The 23,976-nt window shown below is 40.9% G+C and overlaps 1 protein-coding gene across 1 annotated transcript in view; it reads left to right on the top strand.

The window, feature by feature from the left end:
- The first annotated feature begins 4,337 nt into the window (after window positions 1–4,337).
- The window catches only part of LOC117512360 (glycoprotein-N-acetylgalactosamine 3-beta-galactosyltransferase 1-A-like), a 37,872-nt gene continuing 18,233 nt past the window's right edge, over window positions 4,338–23,976 (top strand). The window contains exons 1-2 of the mRNA XM_034172393.1: window positions 4,338–4,494; window positions 18,327–18,572. Of these exons, the coding sequence (XP_034028284.1) occupies window positions 18,371–18,572 (202 nt within the window). The 5' untranslated portion in view covers window positions 4,338–4,494; window positions 18,327–18,370. The remainder of the gene's footprint in view (window positions 4,495–18,326; window positions 18,573–23,976) is intronic.

The raw sequence follows: 23,976 nt of genomic DNA, 5'->3' as shown, positions 1-23,976 counted from the left end.
CATGTAAAAAGAAAATTTTTTTGTATAAGCAGTTTTTAAAATCTAAAACAATTGAAGCTGAGATAAGATATAAGTCATATAAAAACAAACTAACATACATTATGCGATCATGTAAAAAGCAGTATTATAGTGATTTATTGGAAAAAAATAAAATGAATATAAAGGATACTTGGAGGTTGTTAAATGAAATCATAAATAAGAAAAAAGATGTAAAAGAATATCCTGCCTATTTTTATGCAAATACTGACACAATTGTTAAAGAAAACAAAGCTATTGCAGATCATTTTACTGGTTATTTTGTTAATGTGGGTAAAAACTTAGCAAATTCAATTGTTCCTTCCAAAACGTGCTCCTTGAATTACAGCAAAACAATAGAAACAGTTCGTGATTCAATGTTTATTAGAGGAACGGATGAAAAAGAAATTATTGATATAGTTCACAAACTTAAAGGGAAAAATCAACTGATAGTGACCGTTTTGATATGTTTTTGGTTAAAAATATTATTGATTGCATTGTTAAGCCTTTAACATATATCTGTAATTTGTCATTAATGACTGGGAAATTTCCTTTCAAAATGAAAATAGCTAAAGTGATCCCATTGTTCAAATCTGGTGACAAGCATGTCTTTTGCAATTATAGGCCAATCTCCCTCTTACCACAATTTTCCAAAATTCTGGAAAAGGTATTTGAAATTAGGTTAAACGATTTTTTAACTAAACATCATATCCTTAGCGAGCAGCAATACGGTTTTAGAATGAATCGCACTACTTCGCTGGCTGTGATTGGATTTCGTTGAACAAATTACCAACGCGATTGAAAATAAGCAATATACTGTAGGGGTTTTTTTTTTTATTTACAGAAAGCATTTGATACTATAGATCATACCTTGCTATTGGACAAATTACAGAAGTATGGTATCAGGGGATTGGCACATGACTGTACAGCGAGCTACTTAGACAGTAGGTATCAGTGTGTCCACTTTGGTGGGACAAATTCTGAGTTTTTGAAGATTACTTGTGGGGTGCCCCAGGGTTCAGTCCTTGGGCCACTGTTGTTCCTTTTATATATTAATGATATATGTTTGGTTTCTAAGTATGTAAGTTGTATTTTATTTGCGGACGATACGACTGTGTTTTGTAGTGGGGATCATTTGGGACAGCTCCTGGACAAGATGGAGAACGAATTACATAAATTTAAAAAATGGTTTGATTTAAATAAATTATCGCTCCATTTTGGTAAAACTAAGTGTATGATATTTGGGAATCAGTCCAGGAATTTAAGCAAAAAAATATTACTACATGATATTGAAATTGTAACAGATACAAAATTTCTTGGTGTTCATATTGATGATAGATTAAGCTGGAAAACACATTAACTATGTTAAAACTAAAATGTCAAAAGCCATTGCAATTCTGCACAAAACCCAGGACTTCCTCTCCCAACATGCATTGACCACTTTATATCATGCATTACTTGTTCCATATTTCACATATTGTGTCGAGGTTTGGGGAAATACATACAGAACTAATACTAAACCAGTTTTTCTGTTGCAAAAGAAAGCTATAACAATTATCAGTAATAAACCATATCGAGAGCCAACAAATTCGTTATTTGCTTGTCTGCAAATTTTTAAATTCTGGGACTTGGTTGATTATATTACAATATAGATTATGTATAAAGTTAAAAATAAGCTTTTGCCTCTATATGTCCAGAATCTGTTTAAAATGAGAGACTCCAGCTACAGTTTGAGAGGAACATTATTATTTGAGAAAATGAAGATCCGTACTACTGTTAAAAGTCATTGTGTTTCCGTCAGGGGTGTTAATATTTGGAATAATTTTCCTGATAATATTAAAATACTTGGTACATTGGTTGGTTTTAAAAGGCTTTACAAAAAGAATATATTTACCCGTTATAGGTTGAAGGATTAGGTTTACATTTTGTCACTGTTCACTCTTACTTGTTTGGTTGTGCATTGAAATTTTGTGATTAAGTTAAATTGTTTATGTACTTTTTTCCTTTTCTGTTCTCTCTTTTCTTGTACAGCTATTATGACCATATGTATATACACTCAACAAAAATATAAACGCAACACTTTTGGTTTTGCTCCCATTTTGTATGAGATGAACTCAAAGATCTAAAACTTTTTCCACATATACAATATCACCATTTCCCTCAAATATTGTTCACAAACCATTCTAAATCTGTGATAGTGAGCACTTCTCCTTTGCTGAGATAATCCATCCCACCTCACAGGTGTGCCATATCAGGATACTGATTAGACACCATGATTAGTGCACAGGTGTGCCTTAGACTGTCCACAATAAAAGGCCACTCTGAAAGGTGCAGTTTTATCACACAGCACAATGCCACAGATGTCGCAAGATTTGAGGGAGCGTACAGTCGGCATGCTGACAGCAGGAATGTCAACCAGAGCTGTTGCTCGTGTATTGAATGCTCATTTCTCTACCATAAGCCGTCTCCAAAGGCGTTTCAGAGAATTTGGCAGTACATCCAACCAGCCTCACAACCGCAGATCACGTGTAACCACAACAGCCCAGGACCTCCACATCCAGCATGTTCACCTCCAAGATCGTCTGAGACCAGCCACTCGGACAGCTGCTGAAACAATCGGTTTGCATAACCAAAGAATTTCTGCACAAACTGTCAGAAACCGTCTCAGGGAAGCTCATCTGCATGCTCGTCGTCCTCATTGGGGTCTCAACCTGACTCCAGGTCGTCGTCGTAACCGAATTGAGTGGGCAAATGCTCACATTCACTGGCATTTGGCACGTTGGAGAGATGTTCTCTTCACGGATGAATCCCGGTTCACACTGTCCAGGGCAGATGGCAGACAGCGTGTGTGGCGTCGTGTGGATGAGCGGATTTCTGATGTCAATGTTGTGGATCGAGTGGCCCATGGTGGCGGTGGGGTTATGGTATGGGCAGGCGTCTGTTATGGATGAAGAACACAGGTGCATTTTATTGATGGCATTTTGAATGCACAGAGATACCGTGACGAGATCCTGAGGCCCATTGTTGTGCCATACATCCAAGAACATCACCTCATGTTGCAGCAGGATAATGCACGGCCCCATGTTGGAAGGATCTATACACAATTCTTGGAAGCTGAAAATGTCCCAGTTCTTGCATGGCCGGCATACTCACCGGACATGTCACCCATTGAGCATGTTTGGGATGCTCTGGACCGGCGTATACGACAGCGTGTACCAGTTCCTGCCAATATCCAGCAACTTCGCACAGCCATTGAAGAGGAGTGGACCAACATTCCACAGGCCACAATTGACAACCTGATCAACTCTATGCGAAGGAGATGTGTTGCACTGCATGAGGCAAATGGTGGTCACACCAGATACTGACTGGTATCCCCCCCCAATAAAACAAAACTGCACCTTTCAGAGTGGCCTTTTATTGTAGGACAGTCTAAGGCACACCTGTGCACTAATCATGGTGTCTAATCAGCATCTTGATATGGCACACCTGTGAGGTGGGATGGATTATCTCAGCAAAGGAGAAGTGCTCACTATCACAGATTTAGACTGGTTTGTGAACAATATTTGAGGGAAATGGTGATATTGTGTATGTGGAAAAAGTTTTAGATCTTTGAGTTCATCTCATACAAAATGGGAGCAAAACCAAAAGTGTTGCGTTTATATTTTTGTTGAGTGTATGTATATATATATATATATATATATATATATATATATATATATATATATATATATATATATATATATATATATGTATATATATATATATATATATATATATATATATATATATATATATATATATATATATATATACATTCTTTATTTTTAATGGTACAAGGGGAGGGTACTTATAAGCTTTGCGCCTTCACCCTTTCCGCCACACGGGTTTTCGTACGTTGTTTCTTTTATGTTTTGTTATTGCCTTTGTTGTTGCTCAGCTGTGTGCCGGATAAATAAATAATTTCAATTCAAATAAATTCAATTCAATTCATCATTTTTCTCCATCATAAATCCTGTGAATCATCTGTGCCCAGTGACTTTTTTTTTTGACAGCTACTGTGATCATTTGACGTATAGGTTGTCAGAAACAGCCAGAGACCAGATTTAAACTTCAAAGTGTGGATATAACACTCTCTGTGGACAGCAGAGGATTTTAGAGAAAGGATTGGTATTTTCCTTTTAAAAATGTCCAGTTCAATAATTTCTTTTTTATGGTCCTCGACATGAAGACCGCTTCCTGCTACGTCATCTGCATGTAGCCAATCAGAGGATGCCTTTTCAGAGCTCTAGCCCATGGTGCTGAAGAATGCAGCTGCTTTCTTCTTACTCATGTTTTCTCTGCACAAGATTGTTTCGATTTCAGCGCTTTACCGATTAAAGATTACTAGTTTGTAACGATGTGACAGCTTAACGGTCATGTCTTTCAAACTGGACATTTTTTGCTGCAGCACGTCGTGCTCATGACAGAGTCCCAGCGAAGGTAAAAAAAACTAAACAAAACACGCATTATTATGCTTTTACCCCATTTTAATAGCAGATTTAAAGGCTTTCATTGCAATTTTTGATGCTGTGACACACGAACATGATTTTGATTATAATATCTTTCTGACATTAGGTCATTATCGTGACTTGATGTTAGGCTAGTGAAGATAAGCAGAGCTATAAACAGTGGACTTTTGAATCTGGTCGTGTTAACAATTAACATCAGACATATTCGGGGTGTTTAACCTGTGTCATGAGACAAGAAACACAAAGCCACATTCACATTTTAGGTCAGTATTCGCACAAGTCCATGGCTAACTGTCTGATTTCTCATGCTATGTACAAAAGCATATTAATTAGTCATAATTACTTACTTTGATTGCAAATTATGCACATGGTGACTCATGACTGGCTGGATCTGTATCCAACCCTGAGTTTAGGATGTCTTTTAAAGGGGTCATATGCACATAGCTTTTTAATGTACCTTTTGTAATTAAATATGTTTGGCCTTATGTTAAACATCCCCAACTCTTACAACTCTGTAACAGCACAAGCAGAAAAAAAATCTCCTTGAAAAAAAATTAGGTATGAAACAGATCGTTTCAGACATTTGTGACGTATGTCATAAGTCCGTATTGTGATTGGCTGATTTTATATATACGTATGTGTGTATATATATATATGTATGTATGCACACACGCGCGCGCGCGCACACACACACACACACACATATATATATTAGGGCTCCCACGACTAGTCACAACTACGTTGACTATTAAAACCGTCGACTACTAAATTAGTTGTCAATGTAGTCGTTTATTTTATTTAAGTCTTTGTTTTTCTCTCAATTCATAGTTTTAGGCAGCGAACCGTCCTGCCGTCATTTGAACGTTCAAATTTTGATAAAGACGACCAATTAAAACAGTGGCCATCTTGTTCAGAGCCTTTCTAAAATAAGCAGGAGGTGTGTGTGTGTGTGTGTGTGTGTGTGTGTGTGTGTGTGTGTGTGTGTGTGTGTGTGTGTGTGTGTGTGTGTGTGTGTGTGTGTGGAGTCAACTGGCTGCAGACTGTGAGAGAGGGAGGGAGCGGGTGGGGCACGGAGATTCCGGAGGCACGAGACGTTGAGACGTTACATCCTGCTGAAAACCATCAGTGCACGTGAGACAGCCAGCACGGAGCAGAGAGAGAGGATTTTAACCCAAGCCCGAGTGAACATGTTTTAAAAAACCAAACCGTGGCGCTGCCTTTCCTTCTCTCTGCACTTTCTCTACTGGTGCGGATCCGACGGCACCATCCTGTTCACACCATGTGCGCGTCATACACTGAATTTATGAGATCATGAGATGAAAAACGGTCAAATATCCTTTAAAAATCTTTTAAAAAATTACAATATACGAGGTCTGTTAGAAAAGTATCGGACCTCTTAATTTTTTCAAAAACCATATGGAATTGAATCATGTGTGATTGCATCGGTCAAGCTTGAACCTTTGTGCGCATGCGTGAGTTTTTTCACGCCTGTCGGTTGCGTCATTCGCCTGTGAGCAGGCTTTGAGTGAGCACTGGTCCAGTCCGCTCGTCGTTAAGGAAATGGCGGAATGATTTGGAGCTTTGCTCATCAATTTTTTCCTGAAACTGTGAGAGACCTCCAGGTGGACAGCATTCGGAAAATTAATATGGCTTTCAGGGGCGATTTTATGGGGATTACACAGATTAAGGAGTGCTCCAGCCGGTTTAAAGACCGCCCACAGCGTCTGAGAGCACGGTGCGCTCCGAGCGCCGATTGACAGGTTGACACCCCGCTGAAACAACCAGATCATTTCCAACGTGAAGGCTTTGTTGATCCGGGACGTCGTCTGACTTTCACAAAAAGGCAGAAGGCGTGGACATCAGCACTTTTTCGGCACATTCCACTGTTACAGGAGTTTTTTTCATGGAAAAAGAAGCGGATGAATGCGCCACCGTGCCGCTCATGGCGCGGGACAAAACCACCTCCGTGTTGGTCTCTCAAGACAGCTTTCAGGTGGGTTTCAGACGGCTTCCGGTTGCTTTTCAGTCGTGTGAATATCCGAGAAATTGAGCATGAGCTGGACATGCCCCACCATGTCCTGTGAGGCTTCATCACGGTGTTGCTTTGCGCCATGCGGCTCCGCCGCGACGCGCAGGATTCCTCTGCTCCTCTTTCCATGACAAAAACTCCTGTAACAGTGGAATGTGCCATTCATTTCTAAACTGGACGCTGTCTTGATCCGGTATGTCGTCTGACTAGCACAGGAATTGCGGAAGACGTGGACATCAGCACTTTTTCGGCACATTGAGACAGATGTGCGGAGGAATCCCGCGCGTCGCGGCGGAGCCTCACACGACATGTTGGGGCATGTCCAGCTCATGCTCCTTAACGACGAGAGGGGTGGACCAGTGCTCACTCAAAGCCTGCTCACAGGCGAATGACGCAACCGACAGGCGTGAAAAAACTCACGCATGCGCACGAAGGATCAAGCTTGGCTGATGTAATCACACGTGATTCAAATCCATATGGTTTTTGAAAAAAATAAAAAAGGTCTGATACTTTTCTAACAGACCTCGTATAAATGAACTGAGCAAAAATTATGCATACACGGGTTAAAAAACCCTGATGTGGAGAAGCTGTGCAGTGATGTTCAGAGGCACAGATCACAAAAGCAAGTGAGAACTCTGAACTTTAACAGCTGTTATTTTCCAAAGGTATTTATTTGTTCAGTCTTGAGCTTAATGTAGTGTTTAAGCTGATGAGAAAAAAGGATGACTTCATCACACTAAAATGAACTGGAGTCAGAATATAAATACAAGCTGCTGATTTTTGTTATTTTTCAAAGTTATTAAGCTGCAGCTATATGTTTTATTTATTTCAAAGTGAGTTGCCTCTTATTTTATTCTGATTTATTTATACAAAAAATATGGGGAGTCAAATCAGTGTGATATTGTTCTGTTCAGTTTATATCAAAGTTTTCATGCACATGTCCGTGTATTTTTTCCTTCTTTGTAAGAGTTTGGTGTTTGCATTTGCTCCACAAAGTTTTAAAACACAATAAAATGTTCACACTTTTCTTTATAGCAGTTCTGTAATTTCAGAAATGCAACAGAAACAGCCACAAATCCGAAAAAGTTGAGATTATATATAAAATGAAGATGAAAATAAAATTGTTGCACTATTCCCAGTTTCTCCATTCACAGAAGCCAAAAGTTCTTCCAGAGTTGCCTTGGTGGCTTCCCTCACTTGTCTCCTTCCAGCATGGGCATTTAGTTTTTGAGAACTGCCTACCTGACACAGATTTACTATAAAGTACCACAATGTTTATTTCTGAATGATTGATATAAATGAAGTCTAAGAAATAGTCACTGATTTGGAAATGTTCATATTTTCATCCCCTGATGTTTCTCTGAAAATGCTGCAGGCCTTAAATTTAGGAAATTACGTATGATCCGACTAGTCGACTAATTGCAAAAATAATTGTTAACTAGGACTGCAAGCAGTCATATACGGGCCCTCGTTCCGCGCGACCGCCTACCCAGGGCAGTGCGTCCCCTTGTGACCAGATGTGGGCATGTGTCTACAGGGGCAACCACTCATCACACAGTTAAAATTTCAAGCAAATCACACAATGCATGAAGGAGTTATGACATGTTGATGGTTCATCCACTAGGAGGCACTCAGTGTACAAATAGAGGGGTCAGGTGTGTTCAGGGGCCAACCGTCATCACACATGTGAAGTTTCAAGTCAGTCAGGCAAAGCATGAAGGAGTTATCATGAATTGATGTTCCATGGCGAAGGGCTAAAATGGTGGCGCCATAACGGCCACACCTTTCAACATAGAGAAAAGCTTTCAGTAACTTTTGATCAGTATCATCTCTGGACACTGTGAGAGAAATTTGAAGTGCATTGGACAAAATCCCTAGGAGGAGTTCGTTCAAATACAACGTGTGGAAATCACGCCAAAATGAGAAGAAAATTCAAAATGGCTGACTTCCTGTTTGGAGTAGACACATGTGCAAGAGACTTTTTTGTATGTCTATGCAAGTTACACGTGTACCAATTTTCATTTCCCTACTCCAAAAAAAAAAAAACCCTATGGGGAGGGTTTTTTGAAAGTTTCAAGGGGGCGCTATTGAGGCATTTTGCCCCACCCTGGGCAACGCCCCTATGAATTGTAAAAGGTTGTCATGCTTGACAACCTCTTACAATTCCAAAAACCAGGAAATATGTCGGGTTTGACCTTGCCTGGACATACAAGAAATGACACTTGAGACAAGAACTCAGAAAGAGAGTTGAGATATCTTTTCTGAGCTTTGCAAAGGGGAGACACAGCAGAGCTGGCAGCTTCTACGTGCAGTTCTCCAACTGTGACATCCTCTGCGAGGCTCTTTTATTGTGTGTAAAAAACAAAGATAAGGGTGGGGGCTACATGAGTCCACAGGGCGTGTGGTTCCAACATGTGCTATTAGTCACGTGCAGTTACGTATGCAATCAACTGAAACATTCCGATCTTAGGTACAGAGTGAGTGGTTTTGCTGAAGCTTGCTAAAACTGCAAACAGGCTGACCTGGCTCCTGTTTGTACTTTTTGTTTGCTATCTATCTGGGAATATCTGAGAGAAACAGTTTGCAGAATTTAAGATACAAAAGGCGGTATTGTATCACTTCCTGTTCCGGAGCACAGCGGTGTTTTGCTGTATCTGTTAGCTGTTTAATCTGCGCAGTTAGATTGATCTAGTTAACTAGATAACGAATTGTTTGACAGTGTAATCTTCACGTGCCTTAACTAAAGCACTCCCTCTGCTGAATCAGCTCTAAATTATTTACACATTATTCACTTTGTGTGTTTTTAGGACTCCGCTAGCTTAGCGCAGCTACTAGCTCTTAGCTGGTTTAGCATGGCGGCTTCTCCTGTCTCTCCTGCACTTTTCTGCTCTGGGTGTGAAATGTTTAGTTATTCCTTGGCCTCCTTTAGCAGTAATGGTACTTGTAATAAGTGTAGCTTATTCGTAGCTTTGGAGGCCAGGCTGGGCGAATTGGAGACTCGGCTCCGCACCGTGGAAAATTCTACAGCTAGCCAGGCCCCTGTAGTCGGTGCGGACCAAGGTAGCTTAGCCGCCATTAGTTCCCTTCCAGCAGATCCCGAGCAGCCGGGAAAGCAGGCCAACTGGGTGACTGTGAGGAGGAAGCGTAGCCCTAAACAGAAGCCCCGTGTACACCGCCAACCTGTTCACATTTCTAACCGTTTTTCCCCACTCGGCGACACACCCACCGAGGATCAAACTCCGGTTATTGGCGACTCTGTTTTGAGAAATGTGAAGTTAGCGACACCAGCAACCATAGTCAATTGTCTTCCGGGGGCCAGAGCAGGCGACATTGAAGGAAATTTGAAACTGCTGGCTAAGGCTAAGCATAAATTTGGTAAGTTTGTAATTCACGTCGGCAGTAATGACACCCGGTTACGCCAATCGGAGGTCACTAAAATTAACATTGAATCGGTGTGTAACTTTGCAAAAACAATGTTGACTCTGTAGTTTTCTCTGGGCCCCTCCCCAATCGGACCGGGAGTGACATGTTTAGCCGCATGTTCTCCTTGAATTGCTGGCTGTCTGAGTGGTGTCCAAAAAATGAGGTGGGCTTCATAGATAATTGGCAAAGCTTCTGGGGAAAACCTGGTCTTGTTAGGAGAGACGGCATCCATCCCACTTTGGATGGAGCAGCTCTCATTTCTAGAAATCTGGCCAATTTTCTTAAATCCTCCAAACCGTGACTATCCAGGGTTGGGACCAGGAAGCAGAGTTGTAGTCTTACACACCTCTCTGCAGCTTCTCTCCCCCTGCCATCCCCTCATTACCCCATCCCCGTAGAGACGGTGCCTGCTCCCAGACCACCAATAACCAGTAAAAATCTATTTAAGCATAAAAATTCAAAAAGAAAAAATAATATAGCACCTTCAACTGCAACACAGACTAAAACAGTTAAATGTGGTCTATTAAACATTAGGTCTCTCTCTTCTAAGTCCCTGTTAGTAAATGATATAATAATTGATCAACATATTGATTTATTCTGCCTTACAGAAACCTGGTTACAGCAGGATGAATATGTTAGTTTAAATGAGTCAGCACCCCCGAGTCACACTAACTGCCAGAATGCTCGTAGCACGGGCCGAGATGGAGGATTAGCAGCAATCTTCCATTCCAGCTTATTAATTAATCAAAAACCCAGACAGAGCTTTAATTCATTTGAAAGCATGACTCTTAGTGTTGTCCATCCAAATTGGAAGTCCCAAAAAACAGTTTTATTTGTTATTATCTATCGTCCACCTGGTCGTTACTGTGAGTTTCTCTGTGAATTTTCAGACCTTTTGTCTGACTTAGTGCTTAGCTCAGATAAGATAATTATAGTGGGCGATTTTAACATCCACACAGATGCTGAGAATGACAGCCTCAACACTGCATTTAATCTATTATTAGACTCAATTGGCTTTGCTCAAAATGTAAATGAGTCCACCCACCACTTTAATCATATCTTAGATCTTGTTCTGACTTATGGTATGGAAATTGAAGACTTAACAGTATTCCCTGAAAACTCCCTTCTGTCTGATCATTTCTTAATAACATTTACATTTACTCTGATGGACTACCCAGCAGTGGGGAATAAGTTTCATTACACTAGAAGTCTTTCAGAAAGCGCTGTAACTAGGTTTAAGGATATGATTCCTTCTTTATGTTCTCCAATGCCATATACCAACACAGGGCAGAGTAGCTACCTAAACTCTGTGAGTGAGATAGATTATCTCGTCAATAGTTTTATATCCTCATTGAGGACAACTTTGGATGCTGTAGCTCCTCTGAAAAAGAGAGCCTTAAATCAGAAGTGCCTGACTCTGTGGTATAACTCACAAACTCGCAGCTTAAAGCAGATAACCCGTAAGTTGGAGAGGAAATGGCGTCTCACTAATTTAGAAGATCTTCACTTAGCCTGGAAAAAGAGTCTGTTGCTCTATAAAAAAGCCCTCCGTAAAGGTAGGACATCTTACTACTCATCACTAATTGAAGAAAATAAGAACAACCCATAGCGCCGCCAATACTTTTGATCAGTATTGTCTCTGGATGATCTGGAAGAAATTTGAAGTGCATTGGACAAAATCCCTAGGAGGAGTTTGTTCAAATACAACGTGTGGAAATCATGCCAAAATGACAAGAAAATTCAAAATGGCCGTGTTCCTGTTTGAAGTAGACCCATGGTGCAAGAGACTTTTTTTTGTACGTCTATGCAAGTCACGTGTACCAGTTTTCATCTCCCTACTCCAAAAAACCCCTATGGGGAGGGTTTTTTGAACGTTTCAAGGGGGCGCTATTGAGGCATTTTGCCCCACCCATGGGCGACACCCCTATGAATTGTAAGAGGTCATCGTTGTGTATCAATTTTCATGGTGGTATGACAAAATTAAAGCCGTCAAAAGGAAGAACGTGATTTCATGGCGAAGGGGCGATATTGGGCAGGTCGCCACATGGACGCCGTTACTCATAACTTCACGGCGTTCATCGCCTACATCACCAACTTGTTTTGCATGTTTTAGAAGTGGAATGAAGTTGATTGGGTTAACTATGTGACATCAGGACCTGTCAAAGTAAAAATAGGACATTTCCTGTTACCACCAGGGGCGCTATGGCAAAAGTGGGAAGTTAATATATGCAGATGTTCAGGGAGGAGCCCTCATCATGTCCAGCAAGTTTGAAGGATCTACGATGAAGTATGTGGGCATGACAGCCGTTTAAAGTGAGACGGCATGCTCCGAAAAGCTCGCCAAAGTTTGACAAACCCTAGCAGCCACGGCTTTTGACCTAATTACATTCTTTTGATAACTTTTGATTGCTATTGGGTCATGATGATGTTGACCAAATTTGAAGAGGATTGGATGAAAACCCTAGGACGAGTTCGTTCAAATGTAGTGGAAATGGCCAAAAATGGCAAAAATTACCTCAAAATCGAAACTTAAAATCAAAATGTCTGACTTTGTCGACATTTCACCATGACAGTAACAGACTTTTTTGTGCATCCCAGCATGGTAAATATGTGTACCGAATTTTGTGAGGCTACGACGAAAAAAAACCCTGTGCGGAGGGTTTTTGAAAATGTCTAGGGGGCGCTATTTTGGGATTTTGCTGCGACCTTGTACGCGACCCCCAAAATATCGAATTTCGGATCCAGCCGGACAACTTTGGAAAGTTTGGTGAGTTTTTGAGCATGGGAAAGGGCTGAAATGTTGATTTTAAAAGTGAGAATAATAATAATAATAATAAACAGCGCAATTACAATAGGGTCCTCGTAGGATGTTGTCCTACTCGGGCCCTAACTATCAAAATAGTCGTTTGTGGCAGCCCATACATATATATGGCTCACAATGATTAATTTTCTAGCATAACTGTTTATAATAGTTTAAGCAGATCTTATACCTGGCTGTATTTTCCTCGTGCCCATTCCTATAGAGAAAGGGCAACAACGTCACGACTAGGGTTGGGTATCGAGAACCGCTTTTTTTCGAGAATTGTTAAGAAATGATTCGATGCAGCGACATCAATAGCCTTTTTGCTTAATGATTCCCTTATCGGTCCTTCAAAGCAGTCCTCGTGTTTGAGGGTGTTTGTCGGGAAAATTATAATTTCTCTATGTTGATTGCAGACCCTGCAGCAGCTCTGCTTGAAGCTTGAACCAATGAAGCAGTGCTCTGACCCGCTGCTTCGTTGGTTCTCTGCTTCGCTGCTTTTCAGAAGCGGCAAGTCTGTTTCTTAACCCCTTTCAAAGCCATTTAAAGATTTCAGTCAACTGGGACTCTTGTCTTTTTGCAGGCAAGAAATGAGAATCGTCCTCTGTTCTGTTTACACAGCTCCAAACACTGCGCCGCTCTCTGCCGAGTCAAGTTAGAGTCCGGCCGGAATTAATAACTTCAAAACAAATTGCCGTTTTAAATCAAATGACACCTCTTTCCAAACGTTGTAATACAAACAATAAACTCCAGTCGACCACAGCATTTTTTTTCCTCCCAAAATGAGACGTCCTGCATTCTTTATGAATTACATTGATGCTGACTTGCAGTGTAGCCAGCTGAGCTCAGCTCAGATGTATGGAGTGACATTTATGCCATTAATGTCTGAAAGGAAATGTTTTGACAAAAACTACAGATTTTGTTTATTTATGTCCAGAGATCAAGGATCCAGTGACCAATTTCATATTTATTTCGTTTAAGACTCAATAAAATGTTTTTGACATAGAAAACCTGTAAAGCCTACTTTTAGTACACAGAAAATTCATAAGAGGTATTGATAAGAAATCAGATTGTTAAACGGAATCAATAATGGCTTCAATATCAATAAAATCTTATCAATATCCACCCCTAATCACGATTCATTGCATTCTGGGATTGCTGGTGCCATTTTCCCAATCACTCTCATCAAGACACACTGCGGCGGTGATGAGGACAAATGAACAAACTAAACGCAAAATTAAATAAATAAAAGCCACAATGTTCTGCAGCAGCGAGTCTGCTCTGTGTGAACCTGATCTCATCAGATCAGACACTAAGCAGTGTGGGACTTTATCAGTACTTCTTCAGAACACCAGAGGAAGTGTGCGTTTCTCAAGATAAAACTGGAGTTGTGTCAGGAAGGACATCCGGTGTAAAACTTGTACCAACTGCTTATGCAGATCTGGGTGTATCTGCTGTGGCGAACCCCAAACAAAATGAGTGTGGACAAAAGCATAAAAACACCATTCTGCGATGAAATCCACAGCAAGTTAAAGTACAAAGAGAAGTTCAACTACGAGCATTACTTGGCCAAAATGAAGATGGGTGAAGCAGTTGATATGTGTGAGGTGGTCTGCTGTTTCTTTTATTTTGTGAGCTACCAAAGACATTTTCACCTCCCATGTTTGTGGTGTGAGCGTCTGCATATACATTTTGGAATTTTAAATATCTCCATACCCATATTTGATTCCCTGGTGACTGGATGTGAGATCTGCAGATTTTAAATGTAGCAACTAGAAGACCATCTTGTGCGCCGAGGTAGGTCATTGCTTGCTCAATCTCTCTCACTTTTACACACAAACATCTTGTTGTTGTAAACACTTTGGACACAGCAGTGCAACTTATTATAATACTTATTTTTCTGTTTATTATGCCTTAGGTTTTGCAGTCTCAATGACTGAATGAACCTCCCCTCAATCCCTGGGTAGTACTGAGCTCCAGTGGCCAGGTGGAGTGTGCACTCTGTACATGCATGCCTGGAATAGCAGAATCCTGCACATGTGTGTTGGTGCTCTGTTGTTTAAAATTTTAGCTGTAGGGCAGACAAAATTTCAGTCTGTTGGATGATGCCCACTAGTGTGTCTCTTAGTCTTGTCCATCCAAATTGGAAGTCTCAAAAACCAGTTTTATTTGTTATTATCTATCGTCCACCTGGTCGTTACTGTGAGTTTCTTTGTGATTTTTCAGACCTTTTGGCTGACTTAGTGCTTAGCTCAGATAAGACAGTTATAGTGGGTGATTTTAACATCCACATAGATGCTGAGAATGACAGCCTCAACACTGCATTTAATCTATTATTAGACTCAGTTGGCTTCGCTCAAAATGTAAATGAGCCCACCCACCACTTTAACCACACTTTAGATCTTGTTCTGACATATGGCATAGAAATTGAAGACTTAACAGTATTCCCTGAAAACCCGTTTTTGTCTGATAATTTCTTAATAACATTTACATTTACTTTAATGGACTACCCAGCAGTGGGGAATAAGTTTCATTACAGTAGAAGTCTTTCTGAAAGCACTGTAACTAGGTTTAAGGATATGATTCCTTCTTTGTTATGTTCTTCAATGCCATATACCAACACAGGGCAGAGTAGCTTTACATCCTCATTGAGCACAACTTTGGATGCTGTAGCTCCTCTGAAAAAGAGAGTCTTAAATCAGAAGTGCCTGACTCCGTGGTATAACCCACAAACTTGCAGCTTAAAGCAGATAACCCATAAGCTGGAGAGGAAATGGTGTCTCACTAATTTAGAAGATCTTCATTTAGCCTAGAAAAAGAGTCTGTTGCTCCATAAAAAAGCCCTCCGTAAAGCTAGGACATCTTACTATTCATCACTAATTGAAAAAAAATAAGAACAACCCCAGGTTTCTTTTCAGCACTGTAGCCAAGCTGACAAAGAGTCAGAGCTCTATTGAGCCGAGTATTCCTTTAACTTTAACTAGTAATGACTTCATGACTTTCTTTGCAAATAAAATTTTAACTATTAGAGAAAAAGTTATTCATAACCATCCCAAAGACATATCTTTATGTTCGGCTGCTTTCAGTAATGCCGGTATTTGGTTAGACTCTTTCTCTCCGATTGTTCTGTCTGAGTTACTTTCATTAGTCACTTCCTCCAAACCATCAACATGTCTATTAGACCCCATTCCTACCAGGCTGCTCAAGGAAGCCCTACCATTAATTAATGCTTCGATCTTAAATATGATCAATCCATCTTTATTAGTTGGCTGTGTACCACAGGCTTTTAAGGTGGCAGTAATGAAACCATTACTTAAATAGCCATCACTTGACTCAGCTATCTTAGCTAATTATAGGCCAATCTCCAACCTTTCTTTTCTCTCAAAAATTCTTGAAAGGGTAGTTGTAAAACAGCTAACTGATCATCTGCAGAGGAATGGTCTATTTGAAGAGTTTCAGTCAGGTTTTAGAATTCATCATAGTACAGAAACAGCATTAGTGAAGGTTACAAATGATCTTCTTATGGCCTCAGACAGTGGACTCATCTCTGTGCTCATCCTGTTAGACCTCAGTGCAGCTTTTGATACTGTTGACCATAAAATTTTATTACAGAGATTAGAGCATACCATAGGTATTAAAGGCACTGCGCTGCAGTGGTTTGAATCATATTTATCTAATAGATTACAATTTGTTCATGTAAATGGGGAGTCTTCTTCATGGACTAAGGTTAATTATGGAGGTTCTGTGCTAGGACTGATTTTATTCACTTTATACATGCTTTCCTTAGGCAGTATTATTAGAAAGCATTGCTTACATTTTCATTGTTACGCAGCTGATACCCAGCTTTATCTATCCATGAAGTCAGAGGACACACACCAATTAGTTAAACTGCAGCAATGTCTTTCAGCCATAAACACATGGATGACTTCTAATTTCCTGCTTTTAAATTCAGATAAAACTGAAATTATTATACTTGGTCCCACAAATCTTAGAAACATGGTGTCTAACCAGATCCTTACTCTGGATGGCATTACCCTGACCTCCAGTAATACTGTGAGAAATCTTGGAGTCATTTTTGATCAGGATATGTCCTTCAATGCGCATATTAAGCAAATATGTAGGACTGCTTTTTTGCATTTGCACAGTATCTCTAAAATTAGAAAGGTCTTGTCTCAGAGTGATACTGAAAAGCTAATTCATGCATTTATTTCTTCTAGGCTGGATTATTGTAATTCATTATTATCAGGTTGTCCTAAAAGTTCCCTGAAAAGCCTTCAGTTAATTCAAAATGCTGCAGCTAGAGTACTGACGGGGACTAGAAGGAGAGAGCATATCTCACCCATATTGGCTTCTCTTCATTGGCTCCCTGTTAATTCCAGAATAGAATTTAAAATTCTTCTTCTTACTTATAAGGTTTTGAATAATCAGGTCCCATCTTATCTTAGGGACCTCATAGTACCATATCACCCCAATAGAGCGCTTCGCTCTCAGACTGCAGGCTTACTTGTAGTTCCTAGGGTTTGTAAGAGTAGAATGGGAGGCAGAGCCTTCAACTTTCAGGCTCCTCTCCTGTGGAACCAGCTCCCAATTCGGATCAGGGAGACAGACACCCTCTCTACTTTTAAGATTAAGCTTAAAACTTTCCTTTTTGCTAAAGCTTATAGTTAGGGTTGGATCAGGTGACCCTGAACCATCCCTTAGTTATGCTGCTATAGACTTAGACTGCTGGGGGGTTCCCATGATGCACTGAGTGTTTCTTTCTCTTTTTGCTCTGTATGCACCACTCTGCATTTAATCATTAGTGATTGATCTCTGCTCTCTTCCACAGCATGTCTTTTTCCTGGTTCTCTCCCTCAGCCCCAACCAGTCCCAGCAGAAGACTGCCCCTCCCTGAACCTGGTTCTGCTGGAGGTTTCTTCCTGTTAAAAGGGAGTTTTTCCTTCCCACTGTCACCAAGTGCTTGCTCATAGGGGGTCGTTTTGACCGTTGGGGTTTTTCTGTAATTATTGTATGGCTTTTGCCTTACAATAAAGCGCCTTGGGGCAACTGTTTGTTGTGATTTGGCGCTATATAAATAAAATTGATTTGATTTTGAAAAGGAAGACATCAGGTGTTGTGCCACCACCTGGTGAACACTGGCACCTGTTGGACAGTTTATTAATATACATCTATATCAGATGATGAATTTCATATTTAAAGGCTCCAGTCAACACAGGGTCTGTATGTCCACTAGCACATTGTGTATCCAGTGTGGCTTAACTATCCAAAGGAATTTAGAGCTTGTAGTCCTTCCAACTTTTTATTCCTTAATAGAAATGTTACACACGTCACATTCTGTGCAGCGTTTTGGAGAAAGTGGGAAACTGTATTCAAACAGCCTTAATGAGATTAATCTTTAAAACTCATCTTGATTCCTGGCATGAGATTTAGCTTTTGCAGCATATACAAATAATACAGGGATAAAGACAACCATTAACTGAAACAGCTTTATGATCTTATTTCTCTCAGATATGACCATCAAATGTTTCCTGTGCCTTGTTTCTTGTCATAGACATGCTATAACTGGGAATTCACGGTGCTGAACACAGTGTCATCATGAAAGGCTGCGGCTCCAGGGGGACCTTTGCTGTGGGCTTCATTGTAGGAGCCTGCAGCATGTACGTCTTCCTGCACCAGGTGTGGTTTGAGAAGAATTATCCCATGTCAGAGACTCACGATACACCCACAGGGATGGCACCAACCAGCTGGAGGAAGGATGGCGCTGCTCTCATCAACCTGCTTCACCCTCATCATGCAGGTGCTTCGTGCTGTTTCACAGTGTTTTTGTATTGGTCTTAAACCAGTGGTCTGAAGCTGCTTCCAGAAGGGCCAGAGAGAGGGTGCAGGTTTTTTTTTTTTTTTTTTTGCAACAAGGTCCAACTTACCTTCCTCTGTGCTGTGTCCTTCAAAGGCAGGCTGACTTTTTATTGAAAAAATACATCTGCAGGGTACAGTGTGTTCTCTAAACCTGCATTCGTCATCTTGATTAACATTTTTTTGAGTCCTTTTTGTCAGTGGTTCCACCCCTGGTTCTCAGAGACCCTTAACCTGCACATTTTTCATCTCTCCCTGTTCTCCTTCAGGTGTGCTCATGAGCTAATGTATAGTTCATAAATTGGTAGGGGATTCTTTGTACTTGAAGGATGTCCCAGAGAGGACCCCAGTTAGTTGAATCAAATGTTCTGCAAAAATCAACATGGGTTGATTTGCTGTGTGTCACTGTGCTGAATGATAAATTTAACACCAGTATTAACAGAGGCAAACCTACCTGAATGGTAAAGGAAGAAATGCTGAGCAGTTTGTATCCTTCCATCTCTCACAATATCCCAAACGAAATTGTTGAATCCTGAAAAAAAGAAGCAAAAAAACAAACAATTGTTACATGTCATTGTCCCCATGTAGTGTTCCTGGGGATGTCCTTATCATATTTCCTTTTTTTTCTTTTTTTTAATTAAATTTGATCCAGGTCAGTCATTAAATACTGAGTAATCTGCCAATACCAAGTCCCAATCCAATACTTGTATTTTCTGAGATCTTGCACAGAGCACACTGCAAACACATTAAACTCAATCCATTGTATATGGCTGACATTTAAATAGCCTTGAGCCAAGCTGCTACTTAATGTATGTATGTTTGTTTATTTTACAAAAAATAAACAAATCCTGGCCCTGCGGATGGGCCTCGACTCTTGTCTGGGGGCCGGGCCCCGCCCTTGTATGGCTCGGTGGTCCCTACCTTGTGATTTGGATTCGGTTGCGGTGGCTCCTTTGCCCCCCATCCTTGCCGCCGCTCGCTCCCGCCTTCAGGGGCCGTGTGGTTTTGCGGCTTCCCCTATTGGTGGGCCTATGCCGGCGCCCTGTGTGCTTCCCATGGTATGGGGCTGCTTCCCGTGCCTCCGTGAGGAGGGATGGTGTCGGGGTGTGTTCCAGCGCCGTCGGGCCGCTCCCCTGTTGGTTTGCCGTGCTGCCCCGGTGGCTCTGGGGGCTGCCCTTCCTGTCCCCTGTGCCCTTCCGCTGTTCTTTTTCCTCTTGGTTTCCCCCGGGGCCCTGCGTCCTTGCAGGGCACATGGCTTCTGACGTGCCGGAGTGGTCCATGTCATATGGTAAGGTTCTGTACTCTTGTCTTGGCCCAACACACCAGCCACAGTAGTGATCGGATATTTAGCTGTGATCTGGGTCTCTGTGTGTGGATGGTTGCATGTTTGTGGCCGTCACCACAATTCGGTTTTTGGGTGCTCTTAAGGGGATTATCACTCTGGTGTCCTAGATTAGGGTATGGATGCTCACTATTAGACAACAGACTGTTGCTGTCACTGTTTGTTCATGTGTGGTTGTTTGTCATGGTATGTTGTATGGTTGGGGCCCCGTCTCCTCGGTGTCTCACGTCACAGTTATTGTCTTCACCACTCATCTCTCGTTCTTGTCTGTCTTTGTGTTGTTTTGGTGGTCAGCCCTTCCTGATAGAAGTTGTCGGTTGGCTTTGAGTAGGATGTTGTAGGCTGATTGGGAAGGGCGGATGGGGGTCACAGACACACCACATTCACTCATGCACTAAAATTGCATATATGGGTATTAATGTTCATAAATGGTTCTGCCAGTGTGGCATTTACCATTAATATACAAGGGCTGTCAATAAAGTATAGGTCCTTTTTATTTTTTTCAAAAACTATATGGATTTCATTCATATGTTTTTACGTCAGACATGCTTGAACCCTCGTGCGCATGTGAGTTTTTCCACGCCTGTCGGTGACATCATTTGCCTGTGAGCACGCCTTGTGGGAGGAGTCGTCCAGCCCCTCGTCGGAAGAAGTCGGTTTCAGCATTTTATCCGGATATTCCACTGTTAAAGGAGATTTTTTTTAATGAAAGACGTGCGGACGGGTGCGCGCGTTGGGACGCAGCCGGCGCGGTGCAGCGGCACAGGAAAAACACCTCTGTGTTGATAACCATTTGTAAAATCCAGGCGGCTTTTGATGGCTTTCAGTGGAGTGAGTATCTGAGAAATTGTTTAACAGTTGGGCATGTTCCAACTTGTCCTTAAGGCTTCCAACAGAGGTGTTTTTCCTGTGGCGGAGCGTCGCGGCGGCTGTGAGCCAACGCTGCAATCCGTCCGCACGTCTTTCATTAAAAAAATCTCCTTTAACAGTGGAATATCCGGATAAAATGCTGAAACCGACTTCTTCTGTAACTTCTCTGTTCTCTCACGACGTCCTGGATCAATAGAGCCTGAAATGTGGAGGTTTTCAGCTTGAAACAGGCTGACAATGGCACCTGGGAGCGCTGCGCGACGTCTCGCTCCGTGGGAAGTCCTTAAAGTGACAGTATCACCTCAAAATCTCTCATCAGCCATTAAAATTTTCACCGAAAACCATCTTAATTTTTCGAACCGTGTCCACTTCGATGTGCCTCACAGGTTTAGAAAAAATTTTGATCAAACAAAGCGCCAGTCTCTCAGCAACTTCTCAGACAAAGGAATTCCGACGAGGGGCTGGACGACTCCTCCCACAAGGAGTGCTCACAGGCGAATGACGTCACCGACAGGCGTGGAAAAACTCACGCATGCGCACGAAGGTTCAAGTATGTCTGACGTAAAAACATATGAATGAAATCCATATAGTTTTTGAAAAAAATAAAAAGGACCTATACTTTATTGACAGACCTCGTATATGCAGACGGGGGGGAAAAAAAAATTAACCAGCCTGGTAGCAGTAAAAACACTTCCCAATATTTATTACATCCACCAAGAATATAATAAAATCACCTGCGTTTATTTGTCTGTCTGTCTGTTAGCAGGATTACGTCAAAACTACTACACAGATTTTGATGAGATTTTCACCACAGATAGATATTAGGCTGTGGAAGAACCCATAAAAGTTTGGAGTTGATCCGGATTCTGAATCAAAGGAAATATCTCAACCTTGCTAGTCGTAAAACATGACATCAAGTAGAAGGGCACTTGGTAGAGAGCATACCGCCATCACGCCACATATCAATATCAAAGGATGTGGATTCACAAAAGGGCAAACTAATACATTATGCTATATTCCAGAGTTTAATCCGGATCATCACCAGATTTTAATCGATTGATCCTGGACATATTTCCCATCATTCCACCAAATTTGATTCAAATGCATTCAAAACCATTTGAGTTATCCTGTTAACAGACAAATGCCGGTGAAACCATAACCTCCTTGGCGGAGGTAACTAAATGTGCCAAATAATAAATATAATTAGTCACAAAACTTTCTCATTTTAATTTCCTGCACTTTTAGTTGAAATCATTATGCAAACTTTGATTTTTTTTTTTTTTTTTTTTTACCACCCTTGAAAAGTTTCGGCTATCTATTTTATTGACACTACCCAATCTAGAGCCCGTGGATCCCCCCAGGCAATGCACTGGTTTATGTTTAAAGCGCAACCCGACTGACCGGGAATAATTGACCAACCTGAATGTTAATACGTTTTGATCCATTTTTACTCAAGGTCATCACATATGACCATCGGATATTGCAAAGGCTTTGCGTCCGTCCGTTTGTCCATACTCAGCATAAGTCCAGTCCTATTACTGCCACAGTCTTCAAATTCACAGGAAGCATTCTTGAGACATAGACCTAGGACAAGTTAAAAGATGGCTAACCTGGAGGTACAACCCCAATTCCAATGAAGTTGGGACATTGTGTAAAATGTAAACAAAAACAGAATACAGTGATTTGCAAATCCTCTTCAACCTATAATCAACTGAATATATCAGTCGCAAAGACAAGATATTTAATGTTCAAACTGATAAACTTTTTTATTTTTGTGCAAATATTTGCTCATTTTGAAATGGATGCCTGCAACACATTTCAAAAAAGCTGGGATGGGGCAACAGTGCTCAAAGAACACCTGTTTGGAACATTCCACAGGTGAACAGGTTAATTGGAAACAGGTTAGTGTCATGATTGGGTATAAAAGGGACATCCTCAAAAGGCTCAGCCATTCACAAGCAAAGATGGGGCGAGGATCACCACTTTGTGAACAAATGCGTAAAAAATAGTCCAACAGTTTACGAACAATGTTTCTCAACGTTCACTTGCAAGGAATTTAGGGACTCCATCATCTACATTACATAATATAATCAGAAGATTCAGAGAATCTGCCGTGAGAGGGTGCGATGGATTTGCACAGCGCACACTCTTTCAGCCACTGGTGTGTGCAGATAGTTGTAGCAACAGGTGTACGAGGCCTTAGAGCAGGGGTGGGCAATTAATTTTTACAAGGGGCCACATAGGGAACCTGAATTATGTCCGAGGGCCACACCATCGATAACTTGGCTGTCTCCATTACAAATTTTACAAATAATTACCTATTTAATAGCTTTTATGGGTAATTTTTATTCTTGTAATAATATGTAAATATTTAAGTATACCTAAATAAGCCTCTCTAATGATTTGCAACACACAAGCTTGACATTTTTAATATATGTAATAATAATGACAGACCTCATGAGGGCCGAACAGAGACATGCAAAGGGCCGCATGTGGCCCCCGGGCCGCAGTTTGCCCAGGTCTGCCTTAGAGGCAGGTACGAATCCACACATTTTGCATACAATTCCTGCTTCGTGCGCACTTCGACCAAACTTCGCACTATATGTGAAGGGGCCCTAAGAAATGCAAACACTGTGATAGCGAGACTAGTGAGGGAGGCCATCAAGACAACTATAACTTTGAAGCAGTTAGCGGCTTCTGTGGCTGTTATTGAGCAAACTGGGCATGTTGCAGCTGTTGTCTGTTGCATCACCAGCTACAGCTTCATAGTGCATTAACTGTGAAGTACATAAAACATTTTGTGTTGTTTAAATAACTGCACATTTCTTCAAATATTATGACTATAAAAAAATTTTCATTTGAATTTGTTTCTCAACCTATTTTAAATTCTGTTCTTTGAGTTAATGTTAAATTGCATTTCATTCATGAACAGGAAATGCAAAGCAGAGAAATACTTGTTACAGGGTCTGTGATACTCTATAATAACTGCTTACAAATTCATTAAAATTCTTTTAAGATTAGTAAAATGACTTATTGTTATAAAACTTGACTTATCCACAATAACTGTGCTCCAGAATGACTTTCATAATTTATTATTTTGATTATGTAATTAAAATCACATTGTTAAAATGTGTAT

This window comes from Thalassophryne amazonica, chromosome 6 (assembly GCF_902500255.1).
Source record: "Thalassophryne amazonica chromosome 6, fThaAma1.1, whole genome shotgun sequence".
Taxonomy (NCBI): domain Eukaryota; kingdom Metazoa; phylum Chordata; class Actinopteri; order Batrachoidiformes; family Batrachoididae; genus Thalassophryne; species Thalassophryne amazonica.
This window is presented reverse-complemented; position numbering and strand designations above follow the sequence as displayed.